The following is a 17,632-nucleotide window of genomic DNA, read 5'->3' on the forward strand; positions in this document are numbered from 1 at the left end:
TGTAACTGAAGCATTTTTCAGTATTCAACATTAGGTTCATGCTTCACTGTTTAAGTGAACGGTTGTTGGATATGGTTGAGGATTTCTCATGGTGGGGATTCAATACAATCCAAGAACTTGTTTATTGTGGTTAAATCACACTATTTATTTACAAAAGTGCTACAATTTTTACAAAGAAATCATTCACCAAACATAACCTGCCTCACTATTTTATCTTAGTCATCCTGAGTTACCTACTCAGTCACTTGTATATTTGCCTCAATTTCCAAACCCACTCTTCAAGATTATATATAATCCAGACATTTCAAAACATTTAAAAGACTTTAATGTTCAGTTTTTTATAAACCTTTGCCTAACTAATCAAGTCAGTAGATTTGTGTCAATCTTTACATTATCTTAGTTCTGTGGTAACACACACAGCACCGAGAAACACTTTTTTAATAATAATGGAAGCATGAAGAAAGGCCATCTACTTTGCCCCATATCAACATTGGGGAGATTTAAAAAGGGTTTTTCTGAGAAAATATAGCATATTTCTGCTATGAACAAACACTTCATTAATTACTGGTGATTCTTTTTGTAGTACCAACACCTGCTCTGTATTTATGTAGAAGGTTGGTGGGTTAAAGATATGTGGGTATAAATCTGTGTGAGCAGAGTGCATGATCCCTGTTTGAGTCTCGTGTTGTCACAGTGACCTCTGCTGCTACGTTGTCACCAACCACGGCATCCTTACCCCTTTAATAACCTGCAGCTGACACTGGTTTCTGTTCTCACATACCAAATAGCCCATTTAGGATGAATGTTATTGGAATTTTGTTTCTATTCAGATTTATATGAACATAAAGGCTCCATATTTTTAGTTTTACAATTTATTTAGGATTGTTTTTTCTGTGTTCTTTTTGTGAGCTCATTTTGAAGAGGAAAGAAAATGATGCTCGGTTTAGTCTGTCCCGGGTTCAGAGTTCTTTGTAGTGTTTGTTTTTTAGTCTAGTCTTAATTTTAGTTTAGCTTTTTTCTTGCCACTCAACAGGAACATATATGAGGGATGTGTGACTTGCTGTGACTAATAGATTTCTCCCTGACAAACTGGAAATCTGTGCAGCTCCTCCAGAGTTATCCTGGGCCTCTTGGTCGCTTGTCTGATTAGAGAGTTGTTCCATGCTCTTTTCTTTTTTGGCCGACAGTCGTCTGTGATCTGTCTTAAGCTTGGGATATTTTATAACCTCACTCTCCTTTAAACTGCTGCATAGCTTCATCCCTGTCTGCCTGCTTTGCTGATTGGTCTCCGTGATGCTGCTGCTTCTTCAGTAATGTACTCCAACAAACCCCTGACGCCGTGTCTACTCAAATGAAATCATGAACAGAATCCATTTACTGATGAGGTGACCTTTGAATGTAATGTATTTTCTTTAAGGCTGTGAGAGAAACGGCAGCTGAACAAAGTCACGCTATGTGTTAGCTATAGGCTAACTAATAGCTGACTAAAACAAGTGTCCAGCAGCTTTATGAGAGGATTTTTCTCTACAATGCAGAGCTGTCTTCAAGGAGAAAAGCCTCCAAGTGTGCTGCTAAACATCTTTAGCTCTCTCCTCCAAAATGGTCAGAATGGGGCCTGAATGTCAATGATGTCCATTGTTGTAAATGTTGCAGCTGACTTTGACCCACCTGCACTGTGTTACACACACACTGCCACACTCTGTACACATAAGCACAGACCCTTCATCGTCTCCTTGGATGTGAAGATCTTCTTGGCTCAGAGACTGGTAGATGAGGAACTCTGAGGTGTTGATTATTTACAGTGCTCAGCAGTCAAGTATCTGTCGACAATCTGCTATTGTATATCCAATGTGGGCTTGCAGCAGATTAACAAGGGGAACCAAAACCTAACACTTCCTCAAGACTCCTTACCTGCAGGAGATCAAGTGTAAAATTGGACACTTCATTGAAACACAACACCATACACACAAACACAGTAATTTGCAAAGAGTCCTAACAACCAAGGCTTATCTTAATGGTTCTACCATTTTCTTAAGTTTGTATTTGGAGTTTGAGAGTTTCTCCTACAGTTTTTTCTTCTCTTTCATATTAAGATTAATTTTCAATGACCACAAGTTTGCTAAAATGACCTGCACTCTATGAATAAATTTGTACACATTAAGTCCATGTCGTAGTATTAGACAGATGCTAGTTTTATGCAGAGGTGTAAATCAATTTCATACATGTGAGATAAGTCAATATACTTCTGCAAGACTAAAATATTAGAATTGATGAAGGTATTGATTACCGTTTTGTGACATTTATCTTGCCTTTTCTTTTTTCTTCTAGCAACAAAGACGTCTGGACCTCCTAACCATCACCAATTCTGGTAAGTCCCTGGGATTTTGTTTCCCTGGCTTCATTGTCACCTGCAATCGACCCAACAGAGCAACACCTCAATGCAGAAATAAACATACTTTGCTATGACCCCCCCCTCCCAAAAAGCTCAATATCAGCCAATACTCAGAATCATAAGTTGTTGTTTTTTTTCCTGTTCTAAAACTTGGTTTGATATTGATTTGAAATGTGAAACATGCTAGCAAAATTGTGAGACCCACTTTGAGGTGTTAAAAGGAAGAACATGCTGTTTTCTGGGTGCCGTCTGCACATATCTGCACAGTTGGACAGAGGAGTAAGAGCAGAGGCAGCTTTGCTTCTGCTGTCAAAAGCCTTGCAGCAGGACCACTGCTGAGTTGATGCCTCCTGATCTGGTTTTTGAGCCCATTTTAAGGGGACTGTCTGTGGCTGTGATGTGGTAAATGTCAGAAGACCGCAGATTTTTAAAGTCGTAATGTGCACTGCATACGTATTTTAAAAAAAAAAATACAGCAGTATTTTTCCACTTCTGTCTGTCTGTGTTTTTGTGCTCTTTATGGGTGTCATAACTAAAGCCTGACTACTGTTCAATGGACAACAAATCATTATCATGAACCTTTATGTCTAAAGCCTGGATTAATAATGTCAAACTGTATTTTAAAAGTTTTAAATGGGGCGGCACATAGACCTGTCTCAATAAGCAATGATAAATTAAAATGAATTCAATCAGTTCCATTTACACAATTTATGGTTTTTCTCTTTTCTTAAAAGACTGAAGACAAAAGTTCCCAGTCTGGTGTTTTGGTCTCAACTAGCAAAATAACAATTTTGCTCAGAGAGACCTCATAATTAGTTCTATTTATTCTTTAAATTGTTTGTTTATTTATTATGGACATTTAAAATGTTTTCCAATTCCAGCATTACATTTTCAAAAGAATTGAAAGTTTATTGATGTGTACTTGCATTATTATTATGTGGAAGTAGAGCCGGTGCCATAATCTACAGAAGCTGTTAGTCCTTGACGCAGCTGTCCGTAGTTTGATCTTGGGACCTTTGCTTTTCGTCTTCCTCGTTTATCTCTCATTTCTTGTCTCACTAGAGTCAACGCAGCCCACTTCTGCCACAAAATAGTTAACAAATGTATAAAAGTTTTATTAGAAACTTATAGGAAGACAAACTTTTGATAAATATTTATTTGTCAGGCTTTGCCTGGACTGATACTTGTGTTGAAATATATATATATTTTTTGTCTTAACCTTTGCTAAGAAAAGATATCTTCATAGTCATTATGTACAAATATGGTGATCTGATTTAAGCCACATATTTGTATTGCCTTCTTTGACAAATGTTTTCCTTAAACACCTGCTTAGTTTGTGTAACACCGTCAACGAACCAGGTTCTGTAAAAGTAAAATAAAAGTACAGTACTACTTTTCTTTCTGAACTCACTTATGGGATTATGTTAAGTTGTGAATGTAAGATGCTTCTGCATCCAAATGTGCATCTTTCCATTACTCTGGAATTCTTTGACATGCCTTCACAAAAATACCAGAGGTTTTGATGATTTGTTGAACATGCCCTCTTCTCAGTTTACTTTTTACAAAAATCACTCCTGCGCTACTATTTTTTTATCTTGAGTGATGATGAGCAATTCACGTTACTATGACAACTTCAAACAGTATTTTCATGAAGACAAGAAAAATGTGATTATAATCACAGTTTTCCCTATACTTTAACAGATCGCGTTATGACTCAGCACACAAGCCTCACATGTTAGCCTGTTGTTTTTGTTTTGTGCAAAGTAGTCTGAACTGTGGCCAATGTGCAGCTCAGAAACACATAATGCAGTCAGCCATGCATATGGTGCTTTAAGTTTGACTGGAAGTGGGAACATGTCACAAAGTAGCTGCTCAGTTAGAAATCATTGCCAGCCTCTTAGAGAGGCAGCTGTGTGAGAGAGGGATCCACTGAGACGTAGAGCGAGGAGAAGTGGGGAGAAACAGATGGCAACGGCGAGGAAGATACCGAGACCCATATGTCTAAAGTATCTGGATGATCTAATATGCTTTGATTAGAATAATGTGTATGTGAGGCTCATGGAGACCCGGTTAATTTAGCATGTTTACATTGCAGCTGTTCCTCAGGTCCTGGGCAGAGGCAACACTCAGCTGTGGCCTTGACTGTTGACAGAGGGCAACAAGGAATTTGGGAAAATATACACTTGTAAGAGAACCAAAACAACAACTTCATCTCCAATTGTGGAGTGAGAAGGAAAAATGTGGTTATCCCCTTAATGAGATGGCTAAATAAACACATTGTCTGACTAGGCAACTTTCTGTGAACAGGCAAAGTGCCTTTCAACAGATTATTTTTCCTATTTTACAAAGAAATTGATCTTTTCTGCTCTTCCAGCCACTTATTTTTCAAGCTTTAGTTAGATAATAGTTAAAGTATCTTGCTTTTGTTGCATCTTTCATTTTCGTCTTGACTAAAGAAACGCACTTACATATATTTTTAAGGCATAACTAAGACCAAAATAATTTATACCACTGGTAGATTTAGATTTTAAGTAATATACTTTAATTTTCCCAATGTTTTATTTGTGACTGAAAGTAATCATGTCTTGATTCTGATCGAGAATCTGTGGAAGAAGCCAAAGATTAGGGTGATGGCACTTTTAAACCGAAACATTTTGAGCTGATCACTTATATAAATCACAAAAACACCAGAATAAATATGTAAAAATCTGTTCAGTAATAATATGTTTTTATAGGATTTTTGTAACGCTGTAAAAAAAAATCTAAATTGGTACTTTTATGAAGGTTTAAATGTTTTATTATTTTTGAAATTCCTGTCTTATTTTTATTAGAATCAGACTTGTTTTGTTGAAAGATAATTTCAAATCCCCCCCCAAAAAAGCGTTGAAAAATAATAATTTTTGCCTTCAGTGCAATGTTTACTACTTTGAGTTTGTCGTACCTCAGAAAGATTGTGAGTCATAGCAGAAGTGGTTCTGATCAAAGCCTTTTCCAGCCAAGCCGTGTCTAAATCCGCTCCGCACTTTAAAGGAACCTGAATCTTGTTATATGGATCGACGGAGTTGATAACCTCCTCTGAAAGGGCACGCCATACGGCGTACGGCCAGATGGCCAACCTTTGGAGTTTTGGTAGTTCAGAAAGTTTTAATATCTAAGATTTATTTGTCCTGGCACAGTTTCTCGTGTGTCTGTATATGAGTCACTGATCCTGCAGAAATGAGTGAGTCACACTGATCTACCTCACAATGAAACATTTTTTACCTTTCTGCGTGAAAAATTGTAGCTGCCCGTTTTTTGGAAGCGTTTATTGGAACTCAATTTATTGGAATTCAATTTGTTATAAATTGAATTGCACAATTTATAACAATGCCTAAGTTTAATTTTTCTCAACATCTTTGACTTATTTGTGTTTTATACTGTAATCATCTGATAATGTTATTCAAGCCTGAATGTAATTTTGATTGAGAGCCTCTTGGTTTTATAATAGGAAAGAAAATATGCAACGTCATAACTCCTATTTTTCAAATCAATGAAAAATTGACTTTTACTTGAATGAAACAAATGCTGAGTGTACACATTCATGTTTTAAATTGGTACAAGTTGCAGTTTTTCAGATGTGTACAATGAACCTCCAGCTGAAATCCCTGATAATCTGAAACTTCCTTTAAACACACATATAACTACTCATTTTAATAGTTTGAACTCCAAATTGAGTTTGATACACAGGGTGGAGAGCGATTTCACACTAGCATAGGAGCTAGTTCTGAAGGTGTTCTGAAGACTGAAGATCCAGGTGTTCTGGATTTTCAGTCTTGGGCAGGTACAGCCAATCACTGCCAAGGAAAACAAGTGGTGCTCCCGGATTGGCTGGTTTGTAGATTCCAGCTGATGATGTGTCAAGTAGCATTGCATCTGTGAAAAGCACACTTCATGAGTTCACACCTGCCATCAAAGAAAAGCAACTCCAATGAAGCTGAAATAAAGTTCAACTGTAGTACCAGCTCAATCATATTATTTAGGTAAAGGTTTAATGTTTAGTGAGGTTGCAAAGGGTCACATAGAAGAAGTATACGGCATGTTTTTAGATCCTATATGCTCCATGACGCAGTGAAGGCAGTCACCTGTAATTCAAGGAAACACGGGACAATACATTTTGAAATGTTCAACATGTTTTCATGTGGCAAAATCCTGGATTCTCCGTAAGTAATAGTGTCGGTAGACAGAGTAAGTTTTGTTCAAAGGAAACATGAATAGGTTGTGACAAAACCACCTGGGCCAGGATTTCAAATACTTCATTTGACTCAAAGCAAAACAGCACTAGAGAAGGAACAACACATCCACAGTGAATGAGGGCGCTGGAGCTTTTCTGGTGATGAAACGCAGGTGCATAAAATTATAAATAGTTTGATGGTTTTCACCCAAACTTTCAAGTTTCTGCAAGAAATCTGAAAATAAATAAGAGTTTTTGAATGACTGAGCCATGTGTTAATGCTAAAGAGAAATCTGCTCTAAAGAAGACTGGAAAAGAAAAATCTCAGCATGAGGAAATGATATCTGATCAAGATGTGGGATGCTGACAAACTTCTGCAGAAGAATTTTATGTCCTGTTGATTTAAAAAAAAAAAGCTTAAAGGTAGAAACACTTATGAAACAGGGTTCTTGCACCTTATTGTTTATTTATTTAAACCAATATATTGTATTATACTTTATTTAAATTGTACAGGACAAAGTCACATGGCCATTATTTATTTAGCTGGTTAAATTTTTTTCTGGTACTTTAGTAGAGTTGTGTACATTTTTAAGAGTCACAATATGAAGCCGTTGCATTGATGCGGGTGTAATATATTGCAAATTTAAGGAACAGATTGGCTTTTATTTCATTTCTGCTATATAATGGAGCCATGAATGTTACACCTTGCCCTCACATCCTTGATAGATTTAAATGACAAATGCCCAACATGTTTGCATGCAATCACTGAATTTGCTTTCCTTTGTCTTTAATGCTTTACTTTGTTTGAAAGGCTTTGAAATGTTGTCATTGCAGCACTGCCATCATTCAAGGCTCAGTCTTCACCCTCCACACAGGATGAAATAGCTTCTCTGAATATTTCTTTGGTAGAATCTCCTTTCTTTGGCTGCTGTGGAGCTCGGTGTGTGTGCTGCGTAAATGATTGCAGGCCATTTTTCAGCCTGTTGTTGTGCGGCCTTGAAGAGAGGTCTATTATATCCTTAACTTGGCAGACATATTTCATCCTGACCTGCTTTATTACTATTCATTGCAGGTGAACGGACATGCATGCGCACACATTGGGAACACAGTGAAGCTTATTATGTTCCTGTATGAAAACCAGGTGATTGCCTTAAGAAGAGCGACTGTGATAGAGAGACACAGACAGCTCAGCCTCTCTCTCTCCCTACAGATTAAAAGGAGTTCTCGCTCCTTCGCTTCCTTTCTTCTCATCATCCCCACACCTGTCTTTCTCTCTGTGTTAGATGCTTTGTTGTGCTTGATTGGCTCAGCAGCATTCTCGTTAGCCGCCGTTATTTATTAATGATCTTATTTAATCACATTGCTGTTGTGTGTTAGCAAAAAGATGCTGGACTTTTTTCCCCCTCTGTACTCGATCCATCGTTACCTTTTCACCATCTTTTCTTCACTGCATGGGCAGCAGTTGGAATCACAGGGTGTGAACAAACTAATAGGCTCTAGTGGCTTTATAACGCACTGTAACCGAGAGGGAAAATGTGATTTGATGAGGATTCTGCCCCTGCTGTTCTGTTGGTCTCTGTTTCTAATGGTGTTCATTAGCTACTCTACAGAATGAGTCACCCTTAAACATCTATTCGCACAGAATATAGCAAAGAAAACTGACGTAAAACTAACTTACAGAAGGAAAGAAATCACTGAAAGGCATTAAGTGCCTTGCTTTATGTATATGTTCAGAAAAAAATAACAGCATTTTGTGTACATAGTATTAGTACTCTCTTTTTTTTTTCTAAATCTGCTTATCTTTTCTTATTTATTTGTTATGATTACCAAAATGCCAGATTAAAGAGGAAGAAAGATATTTTATGATCTTTTCTCATTTCCTTTAAAGTCAAAATTTTAACCATGATTTTTTTTTTCACAATAGTTTGAACTCTGGACTAGTTTTCTTTTTCTTTTCTTTTTTTAAATGGTGAAATTTAAGAGACAGCTTGTTTGCTCTCACCTTTCCATCTCTACCCACAAATTTTCTTTTGATAGAGAGATTAAGATCAGAGTTTTTTTGATGAGTATTGATTGACTTTGACTTGACTTTTTTATCCGTTGTAACTAATTTGGTGAAATGGCTTGCATTACTAATCTGTAACTGCCTCCTTATATTTTGACATACCATTTCTTAGTATTTGTTGTATTTCTCTGTATTTCTTAAGCTTGTTCCTCTCGCCTGATAAAATCCCCTAATTCTAAACTTTGCACAGAAGGCCTGGGTCCTCGGCTTTTGAGAAATAATTAATTGCTGGAGGCGTGGACTCTGCAGAAGTTTTAAGTGATTGGATCTGATTTCACCCAGTGGCAGTCATTTGGCTGTGATATATATAATGCAGCAGCTGCATAAAGCATGCAGTATAAACTACTACATGGGGAGTTGAACCACATCATCTTTGCCAGAAATAAAATGTCTTATCCATTCCTCTTGGTGTGACTTACATTGCTCAACATTTGGAAGCGTGGCCAATGTGGAATGAATGGCTTCGTTCACTTCCTCCACTGCCATTGTCTACAACCACATACATAAGTCAACAGACAACAGTTCATTAACAGCACAGGAAATTGACATCATCGTTCACAACTCTTCCTTCTGCTCACTGACTGGTCCAGTTGAAATTCTGCTGGAGAAATTCAACTCAATAGGAGAAATTCTAGACTGGTTTCGAGAGATAAAGGAACCAGACTTGTGTGTCCATATAATGATGGAGAGGTATTAGCTCATCTGTCTAGACAAGCATATGAACTAATATTAACCCATCCTTTTCACCCTTAACAGCTTCAATTCCTCTGGGAGGTTTAGGTTTTATGCAGTTCTTAATTATATTTAAGAAGCTCATCAGACACTGATCTTAGATGGGAAGACTCTGCCCAAGTTTATCCTGAACCAGTCCAGGTCTTCCAGGTTGTTAGGTTTTAAGATAAATACCAAAATAATATTAAAGATTAGGAGACTTTCAGGCAGGGGTGTCAACATCTAGTCCTCGAGGGTCGGTGTCCTGCAACTTTTAGATGTGCCTCTGCTGCACCACACCTGAACAGAATAATTAGGCCATTAGCAAGGCTCTGGAGAACTTATCTACACAAGGAGGAGGTAATCAAGCCATTTCATTCCTGTGTTTTGTACCTGTGGCACATCGAAAAACTGCAGGACAGTGGCCCTCGAGGACTGGAGCTTGACACCCCTGCTTTAAGGGCTGAGAGTTCTTTGTTTGCTTGGGGATGCATGTTCTTTTGTCTCTGGAGGAGCAGGATGCCTGCAGTCACAATTGCCCTGACAGGAGAACAAATGGACTACAGATGCCAGCCAGGGGGAAAGAGTTGACACCTAGAAGGAGAGTGGATCAAAGTCTAGATGTCCCGAGAAACTCTAGTTTTATGATGACAGAAAAGGACACGAGAGCCGAAGTTTTATGGTCCAGAGAGAGAACAAACAACTGTAACCTCAGGAGATGCAAAGACAATACCTTGTGTATTCTGTTTGCCACTCCTTCTATGCAAATGATTTGTAATTAAGCTACGCCTCAACGTAATAAAATATGCACGTTAGAACTGGTCCGGAGGCAGAGATGACAGGATGTCTCTGGGCAATTTCCGTTGAATTGGAGGATGGCATAAAAAAAATTTTACCGCCTCCCTGTGTCCTTATTAGTGTCCAGCGAGAGTGTTGGGTAATAGATCCAACACATGTCTTCACTTATCTGTCTTTTTGGACCTTTCTTTCTGTACTGTTGCACACTCATTTTGGAACCAGATGGAGAGTTAGTCCTAATAAACTGGGAGCAAGAACTTCTCCAGAATGTCTTTCTTTGCTGAAAAATTCAGACCTTCCTTCACTCAAACTAAAGATGAAAATTGAAACACGGCAAGGCAACGTAATCACCTCTCCAATGAATGTAGTACTTGACACAAATCTATCAAGTAATTGCTGCAGCAATTTTCTGTAGCAGTTGAGTAGTTGTTGGATCCCTGCACACTATGCTTCAACATCTGCAGTTTCTGTTGTTCCTCGTTGGTCACAATTTGACATAATATGGCTAAAAGTTGAATGTGGCATATTTAGTTGTGTAAAGATTTCCCAAATAGTCCTGTCTCAGAACCACGTTGGATTCATTGACCTCCTGAATGAACAAAGTATTTTACAAATATTTAGAAGCACCCTCTGTGTGCTACGACATGTGAATTTATTGATTTGGATAGATTAGTACATTTGGCAACAAGGTATTTATTGCCGAAAATGCATCTTTCCTTTTATGCATGGATAGCAAATGACAAGATCCTGTTGATCTGTTGAATTAATAGCCGGTTTCATTGGTTGAAAAGACAACTGGAGCATCGAAACTCTCTGTAAAGTGTTAATATTCTCCACACATGGCATAGGACTAATACATGCAAACGCTGATAAAAAGCCAAACCAAAAAAACAAAACACACACACACACACTGCATCCCTACCCTCCCTCCTTCTCATTTCACACAAAGTTGCACACACACTCCCACACGCAGACCCACTCAAACCTCACTCGGCCCTCTTTAATTGGACACTTGAGCAGCGCACGACTGCATCTGGCTCCTGTTGAACACAGCCTGACATTTCAGACTGCTGACCTTTCCAGCCTCGCCACAGCTAAATAATGATTAGTCCTGGCAACTGTTCCACCGCAGCACCATACATGTACAAATAACACACGCTCACAGGTGCAAACTGCACAAAGCAAAACAACAGCAGCATCTGCACTGGAGCCTTTGTCTTTTCACAGTGAGAAAATGGGGTGCAGACATTGATTTGAGAGGTCATTGTCATTCTTTCGGTTTATCGATTAGATTGTCCTTTTCCATATCTGCTGTGAGCACCCAATAATGTGTTGTTCTAAATTAACTCTGCTTGCCTCTGTTTAGTTTCTCTGCCCCCCCTTTATGCACGCTTAGCATACAGTGGAGAAAAAAAAGGTCAATCATATTCATGAGATCTGCGCCGATTGGAGAGGATGGTTGTGACTTGAGTGTGTGTGAGCGTGCGTGTGTGTGTGTCTACACACTAGCCTTCTTACTTTTGGGTATAGGCGCAGAAGCATGCAATGCATGTGTTTAAAGTCACAAGGTAACATGGAGATAATAGGCAGTCGTCAGATCTCCCGTAGTGTTTTTTCTTTTTTTTTTTTCCCGGCCTCTCATTTAGTCTTTGTATCTCCTTTCCCCAGCTGATTCCATCAGATCAGAATAGAAATGTTCTTCATTAAAGCTTTTCTCTTTTAAAGACGTGTTTTGTGTTTAATGCATGCTTTCCTCAAGAGAAAACCCATCGCTGAGGGCAGAAGTCACATTCTGACCTATATTTGAATTTGAGATAAATAGACTAAACATATTTTAATGGAGTAACATTCTAAGTTGAGGTAAAACAACTTTATTATTCTACTATAGCGCTCACAATCAGCGCTTACATCTGCTGCTGTATATCAACGTGCTAGTTGAAAAGCATGTCTTCCTACTGGATGTTCAGTAGTGTCTTGAAGACAGCCTTTTTCTGTCTTCAAGACAGAAAAAGGTTAAGGAGGAATGTTGTAAATGTCCAAAAGTTTCATACTTGATTGCCACAGCATCACAACGCATCTTTGAGCCAATTTGAGATTGTTAAAATCTATTTAAATTTAGAAGCAGCATATTGCATCTTATGGACTCTGAAGCAAAATATGGATAAAACCTTCAAAACACTTACTGACCACAAAAGTTTAAATATGAAGTTCCTCTTTTACTTAATATGCCACTTGGTAAAAATAAAAAAATATGTTTGACTGGCACTAGTTGACCTCATCTTTAGTAAGACTCAAAAATAATATCTCTTTTAACAGTTCAGCTGTATATGTTTGATAATGTTGAATAATTTTGGTTTTCTATATAGATAAGGTGTATAGTATAATAATGAACTGCTCTAAATATTGCCTTAACTTTTTCTGTTACAGCTGTTTTGTCACACTTCAACAAACTAATTTTCCTATCAAAAACAAAACAAAAAAATTACGTAACAGATTTTGCAGTGTGGCCCCAGATTTTTTTTATAATTGATTCAATTTTGTTAACATTGCTGTTAGTTTACTGTAGCAAAGTTGTTGAAGACAGCAGTACAGTGGAGAAATAAAAGCTCTCACTTAGCTAAGCCAATTTTTTTCTACCTCTGAGTGTGAACATTTAACATCCAAGATATTAATGAACATTTCTCTGTAACAAACATTGCAAGTGGTTTAATTTTAGTGATTTTGCTCAGGGTGCACTCAGTGTTGTCATGCTGAGAACTCGACTTGACACCCTGAAATTCTCAAAATACACCCTAACCATTAAATTAAACAGGGATAAAAGTCTGATCCGGGTTGTGCTTTCACTGGAATATGAGATACAATGGGGGGTTTCATACCAGGTTAGCTCTTAAAATTGCTCAGATTGCCAGGAGGGGCAACAGTTAATAAAAAGCATACTATTAGGAATATAAGGAGCTGTAAAAAATGGTTGGGGCCCAGCTTAGTTGCCTTATTATTGTCAGCTAAATCAACCCCCTGGAGCTAAAAACAAATCTATCCCCATTTTTTGCCACTATAGTAAAAATAAAGCACCTCTTTTATTTTCATTTGTTTTATGTGCAGAGATAATTTTATTTCCTTTTATCCTGACTTCATCTTTCTCTTTGATGTCTCATCATCACTTTTACTTTTACATTTTGCTCAATGTCTGCTTGAAAACAGCGTAGTTGTTGGTTACTTTGAACTAAATTACTCTGACATGTAAACATTGGTGATGTATAGTTTTATACAATGTCTCCACCAGCATCTTTCTATCACTCCTAGATAAAATTCTCAGCAAAACAAAAACATAGAAAGTTATAAGTTGTCTATGTTTGTCTTAGTAATAGCAGCACTATTGCTTTTCATAGGATGTACATTTCTTTGTCTGTGCTAATTGCACTGAGGTTTGTGTCATTGTTTCTGCAGGAGTGCTTGTATTACCCTCTGAAACCTTATGAAACACAGACTTTCCAAGTCGGTGTCATTATTAACTTTACTTTTATTGAAAAAGATGTCTGTGTCAGTGCATTAATCTTTGTTTCTTCTTCCTGCTGATAGATGGAAAGTAACCCCCTTGTGTGTTAGAGGCTTTTTTTTTTGTCTAGACTTTAATCAGCTGATCTTTATCAGCCAGACCAATTCCCCTTTGAGTTTAGATAAAATGGGGAAAAACATACATTTATTCATTAAGCTTCCATTTCCTATTCATTTACACATCTTTTTTGTCAAAACATATTTTAAAGTTAAGAAAAGCAAAGATCTTGATGGAGAAGTTGCAGTTTTATTGCACTTTTTACCCACCATTGTTGTATAATGTGGAGTTTTACGTATATACTGTATACTGGTCATTATTTTGTAGCTAGTTTGAAATCTCGTTTCTTATATACAATTTTGCTTCCAAATACATTTCTATTTCTAATTCAATAATAGCGTTCTTAATGTTTCTTTTCTTGCCTTCCTGCCCCGAGCAGTTATTAAAGTTTGGGGCAGATATGATGTCATACTGTGTGAGAGAGCAGTCAGTGTGAAACAAAAGGTCTTATGATGGAAAACAATGATTCAGTGGTTAAGAAGTTTATATTTTAAAATCTATTTTATTTTTTTAAAAAAATTAATAAAATATACTTATTTTATTTAATATTTAATTAACTTGCATATGGTCTTCAACTAACAAGAAAAATATCAGATATTTAACTTCTAATCGGGCTGTCCCCAACTGAAGATGATCAATTTGTCATATTTTGATCATTAGCCAATTTCCAGGTGCATTTCTATAATAATAATTTATCAGGTCACTGTTGTGTTGATTTGAGTGATTGGTAAATTTAAATTGTTTTGTTTGTTCAAAATTTTTTATTTTCATAAATAAATATGTAAATTAATTTACAAAAACAAATCTCCATTTCATCCACCTCCAAAAATGTATTTTTAACAAAAAACAGGAGAGAAGATGTGTAAACATTGTGTATTTCATCGATACAAAATCGATTCACACTATAAAAGTTGAAAGAAATACTCCTGCAGATGCCAAGTATTGTTGAGGTGTGTGTCACTCCATTATCCTGTGCTGAACATAAACAGTCACTCAAAGCTAATTATAATTTCAACGGGAAGAAGTTGAAAGTGATAGAGGAAAAAAAAGAAAATACTTAGGTGGTTCCAAAAAAAAATAGGTTGGGGAAAATCACCACACCCTGATCAGATCCTGAATAAAACAGCAAAGCGTTGGTTCCTCCTCCCCTCCAACACCACAGCTGGCTGGGGGAGAACCAGCACCACATCCAGTACAGCAAAGACCCAAACCCAAAAGCCAAAATCTTCTTATATTTCTTTGGGCCATAAATAAAACTTTGGTAGAATAGCTCTGGCTAATCTGTGCCCTGAACTGCAACCACAAATTGTAGAAACCCTCCAAAATGAAAAACTGAATCCAAACATTATTTTAGTTGATTTAGATTTTTTGATGTTGTCCACCTGCTGTTTTACAGCTGAGTGGTCCTTATAGATGCTGTTTCCCTTTTGTACACATGTAGAGATGTGGAGAGCTATTGAGGCAAGAATGAAAGTATTTCTATGAAAAATAACTATCAGCCTTTTGTGTAAATGAACAGCTGTGAAAACAACACTTCCCATTACTTGCCCTAATTATATCCTTTCTTGGTAAATTTGCATGTTTTATCTCCCTCCTCCTCATTATAGAGAACCATGCTTCCATTTTGATGTAGTAAAAAAAAACAACAAAAAAAAAAAACAAAAGATGGATAGATGGGAGGGTGGGGGCAGAGGATGGGAGACGGGGGTGCGCTGCCCGCCTCATATTGAGTATTTTCCAGTTGATTTTGTTGAAGCTTTCTCAATAGCATAGCTAAATAAACAGCAGCATGCTAATGAACGGAGAACGAGTGTGATAATTTACCAAAGAATGGAGGACTGTGAGAGATAGGAGTCGGAGAGGAGAGGGAGAGGACGGGGCGGGGGTGTTAGAGGCAACAGACTGCTGAAAATATTTATTTTCAAACAATTATTTAACACCTGTCACCCGTCTATATGCCTGATGGTTCTTTTCTGTCAAGCCTATATTCATAATACTTAAAGTAAATATTCCCTGTGTTGCAAATGTGGTAATTTCACGGACTGTACACACAGCCGGCCATGTGTTCCATGCTTTTCCATGCATAAAAGGGAGAGAGAGAGGCAGAGAGCGTTTAACTGAGAGGACACTGAAATGACAATATACTTTAGAGGCGCAGACTGTTCGTCCTCTTTCTAAAAGGACGATGTGATGGAGCCAGTAAACAGTCTGTGTGCCGGCTGTGGGCTCTGAGATTATTTCTTTGTCACCAGCAGAGCCACCAGTGTTGCTAAGCACTACTGTGGAGAAAATCCTCCAAGAGAGGACTGATTGGATTTTTGTTCCAGGGAGCCTTTTGTGTTAGCAGCATAGGGACTAGATAATAGAGGTTGATGCCACTTGGTCTCTGTGTTACGGCTGAAGGATTGAGTTTTTGTGGACTCTTGAATGTGTGTGTGGAGAGGTACAATGTCAGTCCTAACAGCGACTGGATCAATATTTGCAGTCTTTTGCATCATCTTAGCTCTGGAGCCCCTTGGATGCTAATTATCACAACATCTGGGCACAGGCTAACAAACTTTTCTGTGAAGGAAAACTTAGTACAAACTTTAAGGAAAATGTGTCAATTTTCCAAAGAAAGGAAATACTTCAGATTTGGGAGTTGTTGTTTTTTTCCTCTTTTCAAAATTAGATTTGAGTATCTGTAGTTAAACCCAGAATCAACCTGATCTGAAGTTTTTCATTCTTTGTTCCTCAATCACTGTTAGATCTGTGTACATATCCTCAACTATTCAAAAGAAAATTAATAATCATCAGGATATTAACGAATCTAACGAACTTTCTGTGGGCAGCCAGGTCAGACTTTATCTTCGACAAATTAATAGCAGAAATAAAACAACCTCCACAGCATCCGTTTCAGTCCCTTCAGTCCTGGAAATTCTTCAGCACACCATGTCCTCCTGCTGTCCTGTTTGTGTCTGAATGACTTTGTACTGACCTCTGTTGGAGACAAAGGAATGATACAGATGTATATGTTTATTTTTACTGTCCAGTCATTCCTTGTGTTTGAATTTTGGCTGTTTTTTTTTTTTTTTTTTAAACATTTTTTTACTGGACATGTTTCTGCAGCAGAGAAAAGGAGGCACAGTTGTAAAGCTTTGTGCCTCGGGCCTTACAACTGCTGCAGCTGACATAACAATGATGCACAATACACCAAAGGAGATGCATGGCTTGTGACACACTATGCATTCAATTTATACCCTTTACACTACAGCATATTGTGTCACATTCAAGTCGAAAACTTAAGTATTTCTCAGAGAAATTGTGGCTAACATAAAGTAGTTGTTTTCAAAAGCTGGTATTAGAGGGAAAATGACTAATTACTTTATTTTTTCCTAATCAAGTTTGGACAATGTGCAGTGTATTTCTTTTCTGACCCCTTTACTGTGATACCTCTAAATAATATTCATTGCAACTAAATTGCTTCAGAAACCAGCTAATTAGTAGATAGTCCACTTGTATGTAAATGATCTCAGGATGAATTCTGTTTTTTTTTTCTTCAGAGAGCAGAGAAATTAGAAACAAAAATGTGGAGGTTTAAATCACTTTTAGGCTAACAATATCCCAACCAATGAGCACGTCATTAAACTTGGCTTATTTTATCATTTCAAAATGAACAAATTATGGCAATAGCCATAAACCTATCAAGAAATAAATATCCATAAATAAATAAATAAATATTAAGCTGATAGACCAACAGAAATCAGAAAAGTATCCAGATGCAATTCAGTAACTCTGCAGATTTCCACAGCTCAGGTGATAAAATGTTTACAGGAGCACTATTAGTCATCAAAAACTGTATTT

At 37.3% G+C, this 17,632-nt stretch overlaps 1 protein-coding gene across 3 annotated transcripts in view; it reads left to right on the forward strand.

The window, feature by feature from the left end:
• The window catches only part of agbl4 (AGBL carboxypeptidase 4), a 292,812-nt gene that overhangs the window by 186,197 nt on the left and 88,983 nt on the right, over positions 1–17,632 (forward strand). For all 3 annotated transcript variants that reach the window (XM_055049048.1, XM_055049065.1, XM_055049056.1), the window contains exon 6: positions 2,329–2,368. In XM_055049048.1, the coding sequence (XP_054905023.1) occupies positions 2,329–2,368 (40 nt within the window). The remainder of the gene's footprint in view (positions 1–2,328; positions 2,369–17,632) is intronic.

Source organism: Poeciliopsis prolifica, unplaced genomic scaffold, assembly GCF_027474105.1.
Source record: "Poeciliopsis prolifica strain line A6 unplaced genomic scaffold, Auburn_PproV2 SCAFFOLD002, whole genome shotgun sequence".
Taxonomy (NCBI): Eukaryota; Metazoa; Chordata; class Actinopteri; order Cyprinodontiformes; family Poeciliidae; genus Poeciliopsis; species Poeciliopsis prolifica.